This window comes from Lampetra planeri, chromosome 17 (genome assembly GCF_965212315.1).
Source record: "Lampetra planeri chromosome 17, kcLamPlan1.2.h2, whole genome shotgun sequence".
NCBI classification, from domain to species: Eukaryota; Metazoa; Chordata; class Hyperoartia; order Petromyzontiformes; family Petromyzontidae; genus Lampetra; species Lampetra planeri.
Genome location: NC_136123.1, coordinates 1,064,790 through 1,088,073, shown reverse-complemented (window position 1 = coordinate 1,088,073; position 23,284 = coordinate 1,064,790). Strand labels below are relative to the sequence as shown.

Below are 23,284 nucleotides of genomic sequence, written 5' to 3'. Positions count from 1 at the left end.
GAGCACCAGCTGTTGTGTTCCAGCGTGATCGTTATGTACCACTAATGCCGGTGGCACTCTCAAAACTCACTGTACGCCGACAGTGAAGTGAAGCGCGTTTGTGTTCGCGCATTTGTCGTGTGTTACGCGAGATCACGGGGGGTGGGGGGGGGCTCTGAAAGGCACCAATGGAAATGTGTTTAAAATATTAATGCTTCAGCTCAACTGAGGCTTACAGGCCGACCATATGATACCACACACTGAGCCAATTTAGCAGCAGTTAGAAGAAGAAAAAGCACAAAAGGAATGTAAGCCTAATAACCACCCCCCTTCAAATGGTTGCAGATTTGTGGGGACAGTGCAATTGCAGCGCGGGACGATCTGCAGATGAGATGGCACAGTGCCAAGTAGAATCACATTCAATCTACCCAGCTTCAGGGCGAACCGTGAACCTTTGTAGTGAAACGGCTCAAAGTGCCAGTGACCAGAGGGGAACATCAATATAGCTTAATGGAAATGAATAGGATACAGTGTACACTTTAATTCCTGACAGCGGCTGATGCGTTTTAAACTGTTTACACAGTAACGTGCCCGAAACTGGCGTACGTCAAAGCAAAAAAGCGCATACAGAATTTAGACAATTTGTAAGGCATAACTAATGGACGCTAACTGCTGAATATTTTCCTCCATCCACACCATTACCATATTTTCTGGATTATAAGACACTGGGAAAAGTAAGACACGCCCAAAACTTGTGCCCGTTGTCAATGCGGCGATACAAATCTGGTCAAGAGAACACACGTCGAATTGGTGGCACGGCACGCCCAACTTTTGCTTTAAAATTACTTATATGAGCCAAGAATGTCTGTTTGTGTGTAACGAGCGTGACGTCCCTCCACATGCCGCACCCCTCCCGTCATTAATATTCATGAGCGGATGGATTTTTACACTAATGCAGGTCGAGCAGAAATAAAAAAGAAATTGCAAATTCGCTTTAAGTTTGACATTTCTTTATTGAAAGGGAATCTAATCAATAATTCTCCACAGCAACCAAGTGGATTTGGTGTCTTTATTTATTTCTTCAGTACTTGAGACAAAAGGTAAGTCTAATTTATGCTTTTACACTATGGTAAAATAGACATTTCTCGGTAATTTTCCAGATATTGTATCGAATTCCAAATTATTTAAACCCCAGCGACCGAAAGCAGAAGAGAATAAAGTATCAGAGCAGTGAATTTGAACAAATTGAAGGTCAGTTATATACAGTGCTACAGTGACGTGAAGTGAGGTGTTTTATGATCTAGTTTAGTGCAAGAATCACTGCCATTAATACAGTGCTACAGTGAACTGCAGTGAAGTGTTTGAGGACGTACTTTTGTGCAAGATTCACTGCCATTAAATTGACACAAGATACAATTATACTCTGCTACATTTTTTCGTAAATATGACAGCTTCCGTCCTAGGACGGGCAAACAAGCTAGTACAATAAGAAAAACCAGAGATAATATTTTAAATCCAGAGAATACGGTATAACAAATTAGCTGGTGGTTCGGATCATTTAAATGCTTTGCTCTGTCATGGGGATCGTGAGAATGGCGGAGTTATGCTACGGATTTGGCTGCAGGGGGCTTGTTTTGGCAATGGAACTTGTTTTTGTCGAGGTCCAGGCTGGCCTGAATCAACTCACGGGGCTATGCTTTTGCCGCCGCACGAGCTTCAAAAATAAAGCGGCCAGAGCGTGTGCTACCGCAGAGGCTGGAAGGCTGTACCTCACAAAAACCTGAATTACGGATTGGCCAGGAGGGCACAGCCAAGTTTCTGCTTTGGGATGCAGTAAAATGTTTGCAGAACTTTTCTTAAAATGTTTGCAATGCAAGAAAGGTGATTTTATTTGCCAAGAAGAGGCACACTGCACGGGTGCTGGTGGGCCTTTAGAAAACATCTCAGAGGTAGCAACAGTGGGCCAAGGGGCAAGGATAAAAAGAAAGTAGGGGAGGGGGGGATCTTAAGATTCGGTAAGTTTAAATCCAAAGCATACACCAGCACAAAAGGAAAAACATATCAATCAATTTCTGGATGAAGGTCTCGCCCATGGCGCCATCCCCCATGGTTCCGCGTTGCAACGACCGACCCAGCACACACACGCTCCATCTCCGCAGTGCACGGATTTCAGGTGAATTCCCTCCCTCGTCTGCCAAGCCATCATTATCCTTTAACATCAGCCTTCAACGGTTGTCGTGGCTTGTCCTGCCCAAGCCTACGTACTTTTGTTCGCAGTCAAAATTAAAATAGTATTTACCTGCATATATTCTCTAATCAATGTGTTCCTGTTTATGTCAAGAGTATTTACAAGCATAAACTGCTCCATGCTTTTTTGCACACTTCCTTTTTGTGAAGAGCAAAACAACCGCAAGGAGTTTTGCAATTAAGCGATTAGCAGTATGTTAAGCACTCCAGAGAAATACGTTTTGTTTACCTGTGGAAAAGGAAGGCACGGACCGGCTATAGTTGACATGCTAAATGTTTAGTGTAGAATTTTTTTTTATGTGGACCAATTGTTACTTGGCTGCAGTCAAAGTCGGGTTCTTCTAGGTCACCTTGAATTCCCAAGGGGTGATGGGGAGCAAGTCCAAGCTGCAATAGTTTAAGGGCATCGGCGTTCAATTGGGCTCTCGCCACAATTCTGCACAAAAGTATATGACGGGCAGTCATGTGTTTTTGATTATGAGACATAGAATCACTTCTCTACTCTTCAACAGTCACTCCACTATTACAATTTTCTGATCTGTAATACAATCACTGCACACAAAATAACCAGGCTTCATATTCATCTTAACATTACATATGTAAGACCTTTTGGGTGTCTTGTTCCTAACATCTGCTTACCAGTTGCCACACGGGTAACGTGAGTGACGGTGAAATTGTTGCAACGTTCCAGCGCATGAAAGCTCACAAACGCGCAAAAAAAGTCTAGATGTTTACCTTCTGACAGGGAATGGCAGCTTGAGTTTCTGTAAAACATTAATGCTGTCAAGTGTATTTAGGGTTGCCAGTGGTGGCGCCAACCAGACTTACACAGGGCTATTTTTTGCACGCCTGGCATGGTGTACTGGCCACACATGTCGGGGTAATCACAGAGCCACCTCCGCCAATTCCTCGCAGAATAGATTCTTTATTAACCTTCCCCAACTAAAATAACATGTCAAAACTACTACACAACTACTGTGAAAGGATTTTTTTCGTCAGAAAATAAAATTAAGCCGAGCGTACACTTGTGCGTACAGCATTCTGCTGTGAAGCCATGTCCCTGTTTAAACCTTCTTCACCTCCTACGACTTTACCAGCCAGAATGTACGAGTAAATTCACACTCAGCTAACAGAGGCCCATTCATCTGTAAAAGCAGCAGGGCGACAATTCGGTTAGCTTTGCCCTTCTTCTTTCGTACGGCTGATGGAGATGCAGAGCAACTCCTCCAATTTGACATGCAGGTGGTTAAGCCAGATAACCGCAGCAGGAGCAGCAGAGTGCATAGCTGCGATGTCTCCTTCATTTATGGATCGGGCATTGCGTCATTATACATTGTACGGTTTATTCTCGATAACCACAGTAGCACGCTGGATAACTTTTTATTTTCCATTCATGCATCGAGTATCCGCATCTGCCTTGATTTGTCTGGATGTGATTTATGGTGGACCATGAGCTTCTTGGAAGATCAAACCCAGGGATCTTCTGCGTTGGGTCTTTGTCCTAACGCTACACCACAGCAAGTTTTGTAGGGTCAAACTCAATACCCATTTTCCACCGTGAAACCGAGCCGCATCAGTGCCATGCCGATTCCAGCGCAGTGCAAATCAAGAAGCACCGGGTTGGTTTTTCCACTGCAGAGCCGTGCCACTCGCATTAGACGAAATGAACAAGTCTGGATGCATGCAGATGACCTAGCAACGCTGTGTCCTCATCACACACCAACATGCAATGCACACGCCATTAGCCCTACCCCTACCCTCCAACTTGTCCCCGAGCCAAAGTCTGTTTTGTGAGACCAATTTGTCAGTGAAAAACCTTGCAATGTTTTCTGCACTCGGCAGTACGTGAAGGGCAACAGTTGCATTTGTGTGTTTTTCACACGGCGGGGGGGGGGGGGAAAAAAATCACAACTATTTTACCACCGCTCACTTTATCCGTGGCACGACTTGGATGTGCCGGTGGAAAAAAGGAATACGGCGGTCAACACGGTGCGGCCATTGAGTCACCTTGACAGTAGGGAATCCTTGCTGCGTGCTGTCCTTCACCGACCCGCGGCTACCCTCGGTGAGATAGCGAGCGCGGTGCTGGCTCTCCGGTTGCACCAGGATCTTGAGCTCCATGCTGTCGGCTTTGCTGGGGAACTGACCGCTGAGCGACGCAGCCTTGCCCGGGGAGGTCACCTCACGGCCGCCACCCTTCACGGTGCTGCCGAGCGCAAAAGACATTGCACACCAAACGTGCGCGCATGCGGCATTCGCAGGGAAGGGAGGGCAAGGGCGGGGAAGATGTAGAGATAGGGCATTAAGTTGCCTTGGGCGATTCAGGTGATAGCAGCAAGCAATCAAAAGCCACTTTAAGAAGTGAAAACTTTCACAAGACACATCAAGGGTGTTAAATGTGTAGTTAATGTCACTTACCTTCAATTTGACAACACAACAATTACAAGGGTGCATAGGAATGCCCATCTTTCTGAAAGTAGGCCGTTTGCTCACAAAGCACCCGCGTAGCAAGATACAGCACTCCCAATTGGATTACCCATAACACACGGCAGCATTAATAGGGAAACCACAGCACAACAAGCCTTGCACACTTCTGGGAGTATAAGTCGTAGTTTGCAAGCAAGAACTATTTTGGCAATGCCATGGGGAAAACCTGGAGGCATTGCTTTTGACACCAGCTGTGACTGGCCATGGTTACTTGATAGTCACCAGTGGATACATATTCCACAGCGTGCTTAACGCAGATAAGCCAAATTACAGGGGCCAGAGTGAAAGGCAACAAAACGTGCATTATGCTACGAAACAAACGTTTTAATTTTTATGATACTACATGGAGAAAGGAGCTTTTGTGAAGAAGGCTGATATAAGATTAGCCCGATAACTCAACCTTCTTTGGTATGGTATGAAAAAACCCAGCTGCAATACACAGCACTACAAGTCACCCATTGTCTTCTGGTAGATATGAATTGTCGTGCCAGCGTAGAATTAAAAAAAAGTGTGGATATGCGATGAAGCTGACAAGCTATAAAAAGCCAAAATACCGTTCATATATACAAACTACACAGCGCGTGATCTACATTAAACACTAATTGCACTGCCGAGGAAGAGGCTGCCAAAAGCTTGCCTTTCTAAAATTTTGGCGGGAATCACAGCGGCCAATATTTTGTTTTAAATTTTCGTGTCCGACGGCTACCAGATATATATCCTGGCTTTGGCAGCCAGAAGGGTCCACCAGAGAAAGGTAAACACGCACCATTTGCAAGTAGCAGCTCCCAACGTTATGCTTTGCAAGACGTTTTGCAAAAATCGCGCAAGTTTGTTGTTACATACCGTGTAGACAATAAAAAGGCACGAAGCGTTAAACAAGTAAGTTTATTGTACTTTTTGGAAGTACTTTTTAACATTTTGTTGTTGCATTTATCAGCTTTTTACAATGCCATTCATAAAGCTGGAAAGCAAATATATCTACAGGCCAGCAAGTCAAGGGCAATACATAAACATGGATAATTAAAAATAAATACTCGTTCTTTTGAGGTAAGGCAGGGTACAGATATTTATCAATAATTAACAGTGTTACGCCTGGGCACAAACCACAACAAAGCACACATCAAACACAAAAAAATACGTGAAATGATTATGAAGGGTATTCATTTATTAAGACACCATTCAGTAAAATGCAGCATCACAGCACACACAAAACACTTGTGTGCTTGACAGCTCACCCACAACATCCGTGAAGGTGACTCTCAAATGAATTCAAGCTGTTACACCCATTTCTGTGGTTCTGACGTAACAAGTATGAAATTAGTTCATTTGAAACAGAATTTAAAGGCCACGTTTAATATCAAAAAGGATGCAGGATGATTTTTCTTGTGGACAGGGGGCTTCAAAACTAATGACTTTTGTCAAATGCACATACATTTCACAAAAATAATCAAAATGTACAACCCTTTGCCAATCCACTGTTGGATTAAGGCCTCCCCATGACCGACACAGCGCGAGGCCGCCTTTGGCCATACTTCACCAAGCTGGTCAGTGAGAGTTGGTGAAGGGAGGGGGGTGAGGGGAGGCTCAAGACCAGTTCAGATGTCATTCACCACTGCTGTAAGCTGTGGGCGGTAATACAAATCAGGTTGATTGGTTCATGGAGCATTTTGCCAACCACTGCACCAGCACTCCACCCCATTAACTTCATAGGGCTTGAACAAACATAATCAGTACATTTGGTATTCACACCATTCTTATCGTAAAGGTAATCACGAAGGTGCAGTTTCACAGACAAGTGTAGTCTGCCAGTAGCAGGCAATATTGGTACGTGGTTTTAACAAATTAATTTCTAGGTAATTTTCTAATTTAGCAAATCTGGACCATGGCATATTCTTTCCCAAATAATGTTGCGAGATCCTTAACGTCCACTGCAAAGCTGAACAATGGGTGGTATTTGGGAAGGATGTTTGGGTCAATGCAGCCACAGTATTGACGAGGACAGCTGCGGGGCTGCAACCGTGAACCCCTACTGCAAGCGGCAAACGCGCTACTGCTCGGCCATGCCACTGCCCTTCGGCGGTCTTTACACTCAACTCAAAATTCCTACGTAGTTTGTCGTTTCGTAACATCCGTCCTCTTACTTGCTATTCAGAACCACAAATTTGTGCAAATGTACAGGGCTTGGTTTGTTAGGAGAGAAGGGAATGTTTTTTAATGGCAAACCCCTAGCCCACTCACCCTGCACTGTTGTTGCCGAACGCTCCGGCCTTAGGACTGGCCTGTCCGTCCCCGCCCCCTGCGGCCAGCTGAGAGAGAACGTAGTGCGGTCCGTTGGCGCTGTCCGCGTCAAACACCATCTCCATGGCTGTGGTGGCGGCTGCGACGCTGGACGCTTCGTCGCTGGGCGCCGGTGGCGACGAGCCAGGGTGCTGGCGGGACGACACCTTGCGCGCCTTGCGCGGTCCCGCCGAGTCTGCGCCGCTGCAGCTACTGTGACCGGCGCTGCCGGCGCTCAGCGTGCTGAAGTTGGAACACGAGTCCTCAGTCCACAGGCTGCCACTGAGCTCCGATGTCGCGGGACCGCCGCCGCCGCCGGCGGGCTCGGGTCCCTCCCCGGCGCCGGCGGCGTCCCAGCCAGGCGCTTCCTCGCAAGACATGAAGCTGGCGTCGTCGAGCAGGTCCTTGGGGGGCGGCTGCACGAGTGGCGGGGCCGTGCCCGAGCGCCGCTTTGGCGTGGCGGCCGCGGCCGGCGACGCGGCCAGCTGCGGGGCATTAGCGAATGGTTGCTCGGGGCTGAGCGGGCCACTTACCAGGGGGCTACTTACCGCAGCGGTCGCATGTGCTTGGCAAGCGGAGCTAGCTACTGGGGTAATGGCGCCAGGCTCGTTGGCGGGGGGACCCGGGGCCGCGAGTGCCGGCGGCTGAGCTGAAGTGCTGCTTTGCCGGCCGACACCGCTGCTGCTGCTGCTGCATGGGACATCTGTGGCGCGCAGTACGATTGCGAGTGTGAACAAGGAACCAGAACGTCAGGCCCAGCCTGGAGCATAAACGTCCTGTAGGCAGCATCCAACAACGCACCTCCCGATGAGGGCCGCTGCCGCTTACAAGGGGCTGGCTCACAGAGGCACATTTACTGATTAAGTGGCATTCCAAGGGAGTGAGCTCAAGATACATCTCAGTGGAACTAAGGCCAGTTTTTGGCATTCTGGGTAGCAGGTATTTGGAGTCAACTCAATGATTATATGGACCTAACCTATGCTTAAAAATCTTTGTATATGTGTATGTATATACTGAGTGGCCTAATTTGATTTTTCTTTACAAAATAAAAAAAAAGTTTGTGCATGCCACTAGAAGCTGAATCGTCACCACAGCACAAAGGGTTAATACTAAGTGATTAAAATTCAACATTTGAATGTGTGACATCTGCCATTGTTCTCTTAGGGTTACATTGCAAATTTCCACAGCCAAACACACACCTTGTCTTTCATACCATGTGGATACTTTCAATGTGAAACCAAAAGGGCATATAAGTCCACCTTAGAATTGACAAATATCCAATGTGCAATGTTACTGTTGTTCAGTGTTAAAAATATGAGGGATTTTGTTTTCATGATTCATCAAAACTGAACATGTGTGTGATAATTCTATATTATTACCTTTCAAATTTCACATTCTGCTAAAATGGCAAATTAGCCTATTTTAACATTTAAAATACATTAATCATTGCATATGAGTGCCATATGAATTGGTAGACTCCCGTTTTATACACAGCTGCTGTTATAACATAATCTAGCAAGGCAGCACAGAAAATTAGCCACAGTCAAAATAGTTTGTGATTTATAAGCCATGCATTATTATAAAATTATTTTTAAGGCAATATGTTCTGCTTCGTAAAAACGGATTAAATGTTAGTCTCCTACATTTTCAACATCCGCTATGTTAAGTGAAAGCCAACGAAAAGCTCTGCAAGAAAGAATCGTTACCATAAATTGCTGCATACCGGCTGCAACTTAAGATTTATATTGTTCATCCCATTATACTTAAAACCTACAAAAAGCAAACATTTTGAAATAACGAAAGGAAGGAGGAAATAAACAAATCAGTCCTTCCTGTTACACACAAAGTAGATAAAGAAAACATACATAACAGCATTCCATGGTTGCCCCTGGGCTGATAATGAAACCAATTATAGAGAAATTCCCTTTGTTTTAAAGCCAAAAATAACAGACAAACACGTAAGTAGTTGTCAACGTTAAAATATGTAAGCCACAGTCGGCACGTTCAGAACACTAAATAAAATAAACCTTGATGACACCAGACTATGGATTTCTGAACACAAAGAACAAACAATTGCTTTAATCCTTCTGAGATGAAGACTTCATTAGAACAAGCTCTCTATATATAATTTTAAAGGGGCTTTCCTTCAGATTATCGCCTGGAAGAACACCAGCTTACATTAGCATCCAAAAATATCTAAATTACAAACGTAACTGCCATGGCAATTTAAGCCAAGAGGTGAGGGTCTCGATTTCGCCATGAGCACCGTATGGGTAGCTTTGGGACCGCTTTTCATAATGAGGACGTGAATAAAACATTACTAGGCAATGCCTCCTTTTGCCACCGATGAGAGAGATGGAAACAACTGGATGACGCAGGAATTCCTCTATTTTTAATACAAGTACAGCAGCTGCATTCCGTACAGCCCAATTGAACGTACTGTGTTGCTAATATGTGAAAACTTGGGAGTGTTATTTTGCCCACATAAAAGCTTCATTTGGACATGGTGGTTGGCAGCGTTGCTGTGTTTTAAATTCTTGCCAGCCAAAAAAAACTCACCCCATCATGGCAACCTTCGTCTATTTTGAAACTAAATCTCACTAAAATCACATCCTGCAAGCCACAGATGTAAGCGATTGCAGTTGACATTGCGCACAAAGGGAATTTCACTGGAGCCATTTTGGGTCAAAGATTTTAACAGCTTACTAATTGTGTACTTGGGATTAGAGATAGAAAGTAGTTAAACCGTAATTAGTAACTACTCGTTATTAACAGCATATCAATATTTAATAGTCAGTGGCATCAGTGTCAACAACTTGACAATTAGACAAATTTGCCATATGCACACAATTGTTTGAGGTGTTTAAAAAAATAATTGAATCAAGTACATGCGTGTCCATCTCTGTTTTACGTTAAGACCTCAGCAGCAACCATGGATTGCAATGTTACTGACCACATGTCCATCAGCACTCCTTTCACTCATCACTTGATATACATCAATATCACTTGTTATAACTCCAGTGTAAGTTCAAATGAGGTAATTACTCTGCTTCCGCTAATTGCTCATCATAGGAACAATTATGAACAGCTCAATGACAAACGTCAGTGGTAGCCAGTGCTTCGTACAGGAGCCCCAAAAGCTGCAGGGGATTTTTTTAAACGAAGTTTCGTAATTCTATTCAAAACAAGCATCAACTTACAAACAAGCTCTATACCACAGTGCACTTTACTGCGCAATTTGCAGGCACTCTTAATGGACTGCGAGTCAATTAATTAGTGCAAATACAATCTACATATATACGGTTACAGGAAGGGTTAACGCATGCTGGAGTCTCGCACGTCTCACAGAATAATATGGTGTTAATTACGTGGAGCTTCAGTGTGCAATGAGCACAATTACCAAAGGGCATTAGAGCAGCATAAGAAAATTTTGTGATTAACATGAGATCCTTACTCGATAACAGAACCCCACATACATGAGACCAGAAGGCAGATTATCTGATAAGTCAATGCCGAATTAAGATGATATTTTCGTGCTATGCTGTACCATGTAGCGTACAAGTAAAACCTACATCCATATGACCAACCGACCAAAACCCTACATCTGGCAGCCTTCGGGAGTCATTATTAATCATAACGCGTAATGGCAACGAGCTATATGCAAGACAGCAGATATCCATTTGCACTGTAATTCATAGAGCTGATGCACAGCAGGGCTCCGGTGTGCATGAGCGTGCGCACCAAAGAAATGCGAGCTGACACTGCACCTCGGAGGAAATCCGCTGCTGGCTCTTGATCGCAGCATTAAAAGCCACAATCGCAAGTCACGAGTTGCATGCCATACGGTCAAGTGACTTGGGTTCTGTTCTTAAGCTGATGGTGATCAGATATGCGGGGTTCTTACTGTAATTCAATTCACAGCACCTCCTTTGAACTTCAGTTGGAGTTCTAGTCACAACTCTGAACTCACACTCCACTATAAAAAATAAAACATTACATCAATTCACAAGCACTCATTCAAAGACAAAAACAAAAGGAAAGAAAGCAACCATTAGAAGTAGTCAGAAAAAGGAAATGAAAATAAAAATTGAATGTAAATATAAATGTGTATTTCTCAATATGTATTGATCTATGAGGTTGATACTTTTATTAAAATTGGACCGACCTATGCCCTGGGTAGGAATGATTGGGAAAGTGTCTCTGGCATTAAATTGGCTTCACTTACGAGAGACAGACACCGCCACATAACCCAGCACGACTGCCTGTCTCAGAAAGGGGGGCTAAAATGCAAATGCAAGTATTAATAGCACAACAACTACATTCCCATCAAACAAACAAAAAACACTTGCGTCCAGGGGATTCTTTTTTTTTACGGGCACGTGAAAGGTGGGGCTGGTGCCTGTAGAGTCAAGAGGTTCACACTGCTAGTTCCGGGCACTGTCGTGCGCGTCACGTTAAAGCGCCAACACGCGGCAATGTCGCGCTGGACAAGTGGTTATCCTTAGCTCATGACTGTACAGCACCAGCACAGCCCATCACTCACTCTCTTTCTCCAAAAACTCTCCATTTGTCATCTATTTTTAAGGTCATTTATCAAAATGCTATTTTTTTTAAACGTACGCATTGTTTCGCAATGCAAATTTGATTGCTTATTTAAATTGGATAGCTTTTCCATTACTTACATATATTATTCAATTTATGCATTTGTAAACGTATACACAGCATGCCTAAAGATAACAAAGGCATAGAATAATCTATATATCCATATATAATCACATGGATTTAAAGGTAATCAACTATAATTTGGCTTAATTAACACTGTGGTGCCATTTTACAATACAAATAGACTATTAAAATGGAAAATAAATCCATTGTTTAAAGAATAATTACGTGGCCATTTAATTACATTGCTTTTATGTCTCTAACAAGTATTATTGTTGTAACTACATGCACTGTTCCCTTTTTTAATCTGGGAAATGGTGACAGTGATTACAAATAATTAAAAGGTGAGCCTTGGATTGATTTACAACTATTAATGTGTGAAATTATTAACCAAATCAAATACTACTAATTGTTCACATGTTCAATTTCACCCCTTATTATTCTTCTTCATTTAAAGGTAACTGATACCCTGGAATGTATTTTGCTAACAAGGTTCAGCGACTTGCATGAGCACGTGTTGTTTAGCGTCAAGGGAACAATGCTGCATGCAACATTATTCATACGTTGGCCTCCATTTCCACTTCAGTATTGCTAAATCATTTGCACAATTTTCTATATCATTGCAGCATACGTACAAAACTCTAAATTATATATTTACAAATGCATATACAGAATATTCATATGTATATATTTATCCATTTTTCTGACATGTAAATATAAATAATTCACAATCCCCTTTGAATATACGGTATTCAATTTAAGATATTTTCAAATTGTTTTCATGACAAATAGTTTTTATATGAGATGCACGTATCAACAACCAGATTTTGCACATGCATTTATTTCACTAATAAACTTTAATGGTAAACTTCAGATACACTGATTACCTATCACAGGGGGTCATTTTGTGATGCCTGCTGAGGTGTGTCTTGGCAAGGGGTTTTGCCAAGAAGATTTGAATAAAACCTTCACATACAGCAAACGCAAAAACAATCAGGATAAACAATTTGCGTCAATGTTTTAACACATCCGTTTATTAGGTGTTAGGTGTCAGACTGATCTTCAGAAAACATTTTAATTTGACTTGACATATGCAAAATAAATTTTAAAAAACTTTTCATCAAAAAAATGCCACCGAAGATGCAAAGACCACATGTTGCGTGTATTATTTAACGTACAGCTACTATCACGACAAACGTGTTTGGAGTAAGACCCCTTGTTTTTTAAAGAGACATTTAATGGCGTAATTTTATCGAGATGTTAAAGCATCTGTGACATTATAAAAGCGGACTGCTCTCAAATTAGGCCTTCAGATGTTAGGATTAGGGCTCCACTAATGTGCCAAGTTGTTCAGAAATGTTCGGTCACTCCAATGCTTTACCTGGGTTTAAAGTCCCAATAAAATATATTTTTGCCCACCTTTCCTGACCATACACTGTATGCCGCCTCTGAAAACCAACCCGTTCATCCAGTTCCAATTTCAACACATGCCCCCATATGCTGCTGCAGTTTTATTGCTAAGATCTCATGTTAATTCACCCATAAACCTTATCCATTACGTAAAATCTGTGAAAACCATTCGATTTTTGACTTTGCTTTCATCTTTTTGAGCACATCACATGAAGAATATAGGGGATTTATATTGGCACCAATAAAACGAAGTCACAGCTGTTATTTTAACACGTAGGCTTTCGCGACCAATGTTATTCATAATCAACGATTTTTGGGTTTAGATCGCGTTATTTATAAATGTGTCGTAACCCTCCACCACCCGACACGGCCGATCAGTAATTGTAAATGTTGTGGCTTCAACACACCGGTGGGCTAAAGCAGTGAACTATTTGTCTTTTGTCAACGTGACACATTTTTATTGATTGGCCGTGTCGGGTGGTGGAGGGTTACGACACATTTATAAATAACGCGATCTAAACCCAAAAATCGTTGATTATGAATCACAGCTGTTATATTGTCTCAAAAGCAGCGGCAATTGATCTTACAATGCACAACTAGTTATGACAAAATAAGTATTATTTGGAGGTAATGCGCGTCACTACCAAACCTCATCTGCCAGAAGGAAAGAAGTAGCCAGCAAATGACACAAGTTAAATAAAGACTCTATAATTAGAGTCGATATGGCAGGACAAATGTGATCAACAAAGCTGGAGCCAATGCAAATTACAATTCTGCAAGGCAACAACAGGCCCGTCCATCCACTTCAGCATCTACTTCTGTGGCTGCAGTGACTTAACCACGCATGTTTAGTTAGCATTTAATAAGTATTACACTCTTGCCTTTAATTACAATGTTTTAAATAGTTCTATGATAATCGTTCAGGCTAAAATATATATGATAGCAGTCCGCAGCATAGCTTTAATATTACATTGCTGCCGCACACAGACATGTGTTGACATTGTTGGAACAATGTAAAAAAATAACCAAGTCATAAAGCAATGGTATTTGTGGCCGATGTTACTCAAATAGTCAAACAAATACCTTTCACTTAATATAATAGCTTTCTAAAATATTATTTAAAAAAATCGGGAAGCTAGCTTAGCATGTTTTTTCCCTCATTGGGAGATGATTTATTACTCCAACCAGCTGTTCGGAGAACCCTAGAATGTTTTCAGTAATTGGTCTAAAAAAGCAATACACTTTAACGACGGCAACTGGGATAAGAGGCGAGACACAGTGTGTGACAGCAGGATGGCTGAATTGCTCCATCACCGTAGACCCAACCCACATCAGCCAGAGAATGCAGGTGTAGAGAGACAGGTGGCAATTCGAGTAGAGGTGTGGGAAGAGTTTGCTTGTGTGTAAAAAAGAGAATTAACGCGAGCAAGCGAGCGAGTGAGCGAGCGACTGGAGCAAGAGGGTCAGAGGGGGTGGGCTAGCGTGGTGTGGCGCAGGTTGGCGCGTGTGGTGGTGCGTACCAGCAGTCAGCGCAGCCATGGGCTCCATGCCACTCCCCGCTTCTCGGGGCTGGCTCGACGGGGCAGGAGCCGGGCTACTGGGTAGCTGCAGCTCTTTGGGAAGCAGATCATATACAGATCCTGCTGTGCCAAATGGCGGGGGGGGTGGGTAAGAAAACAATAACACAGATTAGCCTGTTGGACCATCCGCATGAGTGGGCAACGCCAAAGCATTTTCAAAACCAATGTCCACAGCTGGATGTGTTGTTATTATTATAGTTTATTTTACAACTTCGCACTGGAAAAAAGTATACATGCGAACAATCAAACACACTGTTAATAGTACAATGCAATCTGGATGTATGCACCACTTAAATGCGACTGTGTCTCAATATGCTGTGCGGAAACAGTGAACATCATAATATGAATGTACACGACACTCTCAAGGGTGCAACGAGGTGATAATGTAACACACGTTTTGTTCCTGGCTACTAAGTGTTATTTTTTAATTGCTTATGCCTAAAAACGATAGAAAATGGCTATTATTCCCCACAAACTTTGCTTTTGTGACCAGGACTTTATGTAAACGAAAGACACAAATGCACACCACGTTATCTCATTGAAAATAGGTTAATCTCAAAATATCACTGCCCTGGTCACAAAAACTAAGTTTGTGGGGAATAATAGCCATTTTCTGTACTTTCGAGGCATAAGCAATTAGGAAAAAACACTTACTACCCAGGAACAAAAAATTAAAAAAATTTGTTACGCAGTGTTATTAATGGAGTTGATTATTAACTTTTATTTTGTGTCCTGTTCACAAAAGCAACGTTTGTGGGGAATAATAGCCATTTTCTTTACTTTTGAGGCATAAGCAATTAGGAAATAACACTTACTACCCAGGAACAAAAAAATATATTTTTGTTACACAGTATAATGAAACAATACTTCTGTAGTGAGTGACTTCCGAGACACGTCGAGTAGAAGTCACGGGGAGATAACTTCGTAGCGCAGCTACACATAGGCGATCCTAACACGCAGCCCATCTCCGTCATACACTACGCTCGCTGTTTGACTAGTGTAGCGGCGGCGACGGAGATGGTCTTGCAGAAGAACAGCCACGTGGTCCAAGCCGAAGAGATGACGACGAGCAGCGACGCAGCCAGGACCCAGGACCCACAAAACAGCCCCAAACCTCTGGTTCGGTCCCCCTATATCTGCCCGGCGCGGCCAAGTCGACCTCTGGCCACGCCCCCTTTCCAGAACCTTCGGGCTGATTCTCGGAGCTTCTCGACTGACTCCGTCCTTCACCTTTACCCCAGATACGCCCCCCTTATAATAAGGCATTATGTAATGCAGCCATAACCGTAATTACCCCTACAGGCCGGCAGGTGTCACCCTGTCATTACACTTGTAACGCACACAATTTGTGAACGGACATAACAAGTTTGGACCGCATCTAAGTGGTCTGGAGCCCGGCTCAAACGACATTCATGGAAATGTAGTTGTCATGATGAGTCATCAAATCCCCTGCCAATCATTAAAACGTTAGAATGTGGTCTTGATTTGGTTAAAGGAATCAATTATTTTTCTATCACGTGATTTTTGTTCGATATAATTTGTTTTAACCACATCTGTTAAGTCACTCGTTTCTTTATCCTGAACGTTATAGTCTCATACATCTGAAATAACTGATTATATATATATTAAACGCACAATGTGATGTATGCATCATGAGCTTAAGACTGGATATTAATTAATGAGGTTAAAACCACACTTATCACCGATTAATGTTGCTGCCACTTTCATGCTTTTGCTTGCAAGGCACTCCGATCCCAAAAAAAACTACTGCATCCTCCACAGAAAAGCTTCCATAACACAAGCCTTCCAGAGCCACTGCCTTTCCTCTGAACCATGTATGTGCACGATTGATATTTACACTTAAACATCACATGCTCATGTGCACTGCCAACAGGATAGCCGGCTACAAAAGCTAACCCAAAAAAATCCATAGATTTTATGTTACAGGTGATTTGGCCACTTTGTGGGAAACATGATTGAGGCAAGTAGGCAATCAATGAACAACAGAATGGTAATTAATATGCTACACACAGTGAATTGGCAGCAGCAGAGGCAATACGATGCCCACTTCACGGGTTGGTGTTTAAACCCCATTGCTGCTTTGGCTGGGTTCTCACGGGAATTTGTACTGGCGTTCACGTTCATTAGATGATGTAATAATCTGTCCACACCATCAGTGGAGTTTCTTAACGTTCGAGTCACGTGGTGCGTCACATGGTGTTTGTGGGTTCAGAGTTCATGACTAAACGAAGCCCACAAAGGTTACCTTTTATTTAAGAATAACAAAGTCCAAACAATTTCCTTTACAATGAAGGTTAAAATATTATTGCAATAGCTCTTCCTAATATGGGACCTTTCTTGTCAGTATTAAAATATAATAGGTTTTACCCTGTCTGGCAATAAAACTGGTGTCAAGATATTAAAACACCAAACAGAATCCCTATTCAAGGAAAGCTGTCTCTGGTGTGGACCAATCAGTTTCAAAGACAATGCATATGATTTCAGAGCATGTTTTTTGTTTGCGTGTTCACCACATGTACGTGGGGTTAATGAAGGCAGGATCCCTTGCATAAGAATTCTGTTTGGTGTTTGAACATCTTGACACCTGTTTTAATGCCAAAGGGTAAAACCTATTGTTATAACTCTTCCTAATGTTTTAGCAATCTTACTCATTCACAACATATACTTTTTGGATACATTTATTCGGCACAGGCATGCCAACACCTTCCACTGCCCCATTGTAAACCTCGAATTAGCTCAAGAAGTTTGAAGCGAAAAAACATCTCAGAAATATATATATTTTCTCCCTTGTGCCCTTGAAATCAGGTCTGTAGCGTACAGCCATAGGCAATGCTGTAATTTATCGTTGCTTCCTGTGGGTGACATTTCTTCAATGTCAGCTGCTGCGAAAAGTTTCGGAGCCCTCTGCTCCCACCCCCTCGATGTCAACCAACTGGGATTGGTCGCGACTTTATTTACTGATGCAAAAGGGGGCCACTGAGCGCAAGGGTTGGGTTACATCAAATTAACTGTACCCCCCCCACCCCACCTGTGATGTAAACGAATTGAGTCCTTAGTGGTCACTACATTACGTGATGTTAAGAAATTCTGTGCTAGCTTCCTTAAAAGTATTGCGCGGGTAGTTACGTGTGCCGTTAAATATGTTGGTCCTTCACGTTTTTAGGAACTATCAACCTGGGGTCATGGTTCTATTCAAAAACATGTTTCGTTCATGTTTGCAGGCTGTTTTATATTATTTGTCATTCCTTCCATCTCAGAAATGTGCCTAAATGTAACACAAGCATATACTTTTCCTGAATCATAACTGATTCTTCGACACGCAATTCGATGCATGTATGGAGCCATATTAATTTATTAAATGTTACATGCTTATTACGAATGTCAAGTATGGGTTGGTAATGAGATGCGACATTACCTCTTTACCTTGAATACCATAAACAAGTATGTATGTGTATGTTGAACTTCGTTCGCAGCGTACATAGCCAACCGTGCTAATTGGAGGTGCGGGGGGGGAGAACAACAAACTAAAAACAAAAAGAGAAGTGCAAATGCATGGATTTTCAATTCCACTTAAAGGCAACCTGATATTGTACGCACCCCAAACGAATTGGCATACAAAATACACTTAAAATGCTGAGGATTTAGTTTCCATTTAAAACCGGTTACTTTAGTGGACACAATAAAAGTGTGGAAAGCAGCTAAAACACAAAGGTCCCACCAATGCGACAGCTAGACAGTGTACTGCTGTTTGTAAATCATGAACGGTGGAAGCCCAACACCGTTTTTAATCCTTCACATTAATACTCTTTGGTTTTATTCGGTAAAGTCACAAACACAGCGAACACAGTTGCTGATATTATTTCGGCAACTGTCTTCGCTGTTTGTCCCCACCTGATGACGGACGCTTGTGTTGCGCCCGAAACGTCGTGATTTAATTTAGTTGTTTTTCATTTTTTGTGACTTTACCGAATAAAACCAACGAGTATGGATTCTTGCAGTCACAAAAAGTTAAAAACCTCACAATTAACATTAGCTGCCCCGCGCATGCTGCTGACACTTGGGCTACGCCCATTTCAAACCTTTATAAACAGTTTGCCTTTAGAGGCCGACCCCCTTTTCCTGATGACGACCGCTTGTGTTGCGATCGAAACGTCGTAGTTTTTGGTTATTTTCTCTGAACCTATCTACGTGACTTAACCGAAAGACCCAAGAATATGTGTTCATCCAATATAACTCATGCCCAAAATAATGGCTTTATTCTGTTTAAAAAAAAACTTACACAAATAATGAACACATAGAAAACACGTGTACTATTCAAACGACAAGGTCATAGGGAAAAAAACGGTAATGGTTGTAACCTTGCATAACTTCCTATTGCACAAACCCTTATCTAACACTACATACATCTGGGAGAGTGTATGTTACAGTAATAGGTTTAACATCATACCAACGTCAAGCAGAAGTTTAGAATGACACAGCTGTTGTAGAACGTAGTTTTAAGAAGTACTGTTATAAGTTAGTTTTAAGAAGTACTGTTATAAGTTACAAAGTCCTTTGTGTGCACAACTTGACTTGCTTGTTTTAACTGTTACCAATTAATCACTGCACTAAGAATACAAAACACACGCAACTTGCATTATACAGTTGGCTTCATGTGCGCACCAGATATCAGTATATCCATTGTGTCCTGAGGTTTCACACAATGAAAAACAGCCAAGCTTTCATGTTCAATAGTTTTTTTTTCTCCTCAACCCCAACAAGTGGTTTGCAAATTACAGCATACTACATGTAGCAACGCTCCATGGAGTACGACCCAGAATGTTGAACCTGTTGAACTTCATTTTAAGTCAAGATTATAACAATTCTTCTGCAAAAGCACATTTCCTTCATGGGTGTAACATTTAACCCGAGGTTGCCAGATTATAAAGTTTAAAACGAGACTGTACACACATAATGCTTATCTTATTTGCGATGTTGGCACTGTCATTAATGCAGTAGTTTTGCCCATTGTCAGTCCACTGCTAAATTAAGGCTTCTTCCCACCCCCCTGCCCCCCAGTGTGTTGGTCATGGGGGTTGTTTGACTATACTTCCTTAAGCTGGTCAAAGCAGGTTTTTTGAGGGTAGAGGGTAAAATAGAAAGGGTTCAGATTGCACTCACCACTGATGCCATCCACAACTTGGAATTAAACTCAGGGCAGCACCTGTTTCGTAGCACAGTGTGAGTCTTAATAGGGGACTGAGCAAAAAGTATGAACTCTAAATAATATTTCTAATCGCTAAAGCAATAGTTTGTCTAAGCTGAAAAGCAAGTGTCGGTTCAACTTTTACACTTAACGCCACGCAACGCTCTGAAGTGAACAATATTACATTACACTAGCTTGTTTGCCTTTTCAAGGACGGGTGTATATTGCAGTAAATCTGAAATATGAAATAGAAAAATTGTTCAGCTCATGATTATTAATGAGGGGGGGGGGGGGGGTTGCCCCATGTGGAGTGACGTCACCCGCTAATGGTTATTGGGGAGGGGTGCGGCATGTGGAGTGACGCCACCCGCTCATAATTATTAATGAGGGGGGGGCTCATGTGGAGTGACGTCACGCGCGGGACACACATTTTTGGCTTATTATATTCCTTTCCTTGTCGGCGGAGAGCAGGATGTGGGCAGAGAGGAATTCGTCGCCTGCCACCACGATAATCTAACCAATATAACACGTGTGCGTACACAAGTGGATGACTCATTCTAAAACAATCTATCGTATCCTGTTATTAACATGCACATTCTGTACATTCTTGATTTTAATAAAAAATGGCGAAATCACTTTAAATCCTAAGTTCATGTGTAAACATTATACGATCCTTTTATCTATTAACTATGCAAATATAAATAATGAGCATGTGTTAATTACCATAGCAAAATTAAGCATTTAGCAAAAATAATAATTTAATAAAGCTGTATTATTTAAACGTGATGGTTTTTTTCCTTCATATATTAATCAACGATATTATAGTTGCCGAATTTGTACTTGGTAAGGGGGGTTAGCTCAAAAGTTTACGGTGCTACCTGGGAATCAAAAAACTCCTTCTCATGTCAGAGAATCGGCACTTTGCCTATGGATAAGATGAAAGCAAGTAGTGTACAGTGCTGTGTTCTGAAAGGTGTACTGTTTGCCTTGCAAGTTACACAGCCAGTTGCCAAGTATTTCATAACTGCTGCATGCCAATAAAAATGTAAACCATTTCAGTTGGTCTCCCGAGGCATAACAAACCTAAAACCATTCCTCTAAGTGAATGGTATGGCTTAACAAGCCAGTGTTGATTTTGTTAATAACTCTACACCCGCGACTACAACTTACTTTAATAATTATTTAAGAAAAAATACGAACATAAAACAAAGAGGCCGAGAATTTCTGATCTTAACAAGAGCAGGCTTTAAAGTTCACATGAAGAAAAGAGCACGTGGACCCATCCCCTAAAATCAATTGCAAAGTATGAATCATGTAATCTAGATTCGGATAAACAAGTTTAGAAACTTCAAAAGTACAAAGGCCGGCTCAGCACTCCACCAGCAACAACCCCATACAAAGCGCCGCTATGCACAAACGCAATGACCCCCTTTATACGGACAGCGTTGAGCGCTAAACTTAACTCGCATCAACCGTCGCATTGTTCACGCGGGAGGCACGTGATTTAAAGTACCCTGTGCGTCGTGGAAAACAATCGTCAAATCCACCGCCACCACGTCACGAGCGTTTTCCCCACGCCATCGCGACGGTTGGCGCTCGACTAAAAATTGGAGGAACAACCGCAGCGTTATTAACAACAGTATTCTTAACAACAGCGTTATTAACCTCCTTAATCTGCACACATACCAGTGCCGCCACAGTGCAAGCTCGTGAGGAGAAATAGCCCATTAATCTGCACTAATGCTCGTTGGTATTTTCTACAACAGGTTATGAGAACGTTAGATGTTGCAACTGAATGAAACACGGGTCCACAATACAGTATTAACAATCAATTATTAACGTACTTTGGTTTTAATGAAGCAAGTTATTTTTTCTGTTCAATCATTTGTGTTGCACAGGCTACGAACGTCTATCCGATGACATGTACAATTTTCTGAGCATAATAATTTTAAGCACGGTCACAATCACAACACTAGGAGCAAATTACAACGTATCCTGAGAATGCCAGAAGCATACAAAAAGATGTCACGCTACGGCGAATTGTCACATTTCATTCAAACATTGCTCTATTTACGTCAACAATAAATTGAAAGGCATACCCCACCATCCACAAAACACGAATGCACCGAGCTACTTACATTGACAACAAAAAACAAATTAACATGCAGCTGGTTTTCATGACCTCACACCAATATCAGTCAAGACTAATAATTAACATATGAAGGCTGTAACATTTCCCTCCCCCCGAGATAAAAATAAAAGTCTCCGCTGTGCGTGTACATATTTTCAATGGATAAACAAATGCCAGGGGCACATCCACTGAATACCAAGCCTTGCATCTGGCAGTGTAGGAGGGGGGTGTCTATCTCTTCTTCCATTGTCTCGAGAAAGATCAATTATATCTGTAGTAAGCGGACCACTGCAGCTGCAGAATAGTATGACAAATTCCATATCATGCAAACATCTATATTCATGAATCATCTCTCTGCTAATTCAACTCTTCCAGTCTGGAGTCTATATAAGCACATTTCCACCATGTGCGTTATACTTGAATCATGAATCATATAAGTTTCCGAACGATACATTCTCCCAATAGACACCGCTCACCTAAAAGATAGCACTCCAAGCGAACCAGTAAGCAGCATTAAAGGCATGTATTGTGTTTATGTGTCCACTAAGATGCACCTTTAATGTCTTAAATATATTCAGGAAATAAGGAATTATATTTTAAGCAGCTTACAATTAAGGACGTTTGTAATTTCCGTTTAATTAGCTTGGCTCTCTTGATCAGCTCGGAAGTGACTAATAACATGTTTTGTGTGCTGAAACTCGTGAAAGTATTGTTCATGTGATAACAGGTTACAATGGTGAACATTTTTTCCTCTTTTTCACTGAGTGCATCGCTAATGTATGAGCCCCCCACGCCGAAGTTTCCACAGGGGGTGCAGGAATACGAAAATACTATTTCAGATGTAATCCCTAAAGTTCACCATCAACAGTGCTTAAACAAAAGCTATCAGCATGGTTGGAAGTGTGCCACTTTTACAATATTGCACCCATGGCACATTACGAGCTGTTAAATTAACCAAATGCAGTTCACTTCACGAAATTTACTGCGGTACTTGGATGGTGGATGGAAATTGTAAATATATCCGAGTAAACCTTTATATATAATTAGTAAGACTTCAAGACAAGTCTATTTTTTTACGGAAACCTTGGTTTAAATAATTACTAGAGAAAATCGATACCAATACAATAAGCCGTATGCATTTTAATACATAGGTAATTCTAGCTAATCCACTGCTGTGCACTTTACTATCCATTTCTTAAGTCTACTGCTGGATGATGGCTTCTGCATGCCGTGCAGATCGTGGGGGTAAATTTGAATGTACTTCTCGACTTGATTCAGTGCAGGTTGATGCGATGATTAGGAGGG

General features: G+C 42.1%; 1 protein-coding gene across 11 annotated transcripts in view; it reads right to left on the bottom strand.

Moving 5' to 3' along the window:
• Positions 1-23,284, bottom strand: part of NFAT5 (nuclear factor of activated T cells 5) — a 56,717-nt gene that overhangs the window by 28,551 nt on the left and 4,882 nt on the right. Inside the window, exons 1-5 of one of the 11 annotated variants that reach the window (XM_078601822.1) lie at positions 15,510-16,960; positions 14,583-14,705; positions 10,895-10,966; positions 6,952-7,693; positions 4,234-4,432 (exon numbers count right to left, since the gene is read on the bottom strand). In XM_078601822.1, the coding sequence (XP_078457948.1) occupies positions 4,234-4,432; positions 6,952-7,693; positions 10,895-10,966; positions 14,583-14,610 (1,041 nt within the window). In that variant the 5' untranslated portion in view covers positions 14,611-14,705; positions 15,510-16,960. The other 10 variants (XM_078601824.1, XM_078601818.1, XM_078601819.1 and 7 more) reach the window with 10 other exon arrangements.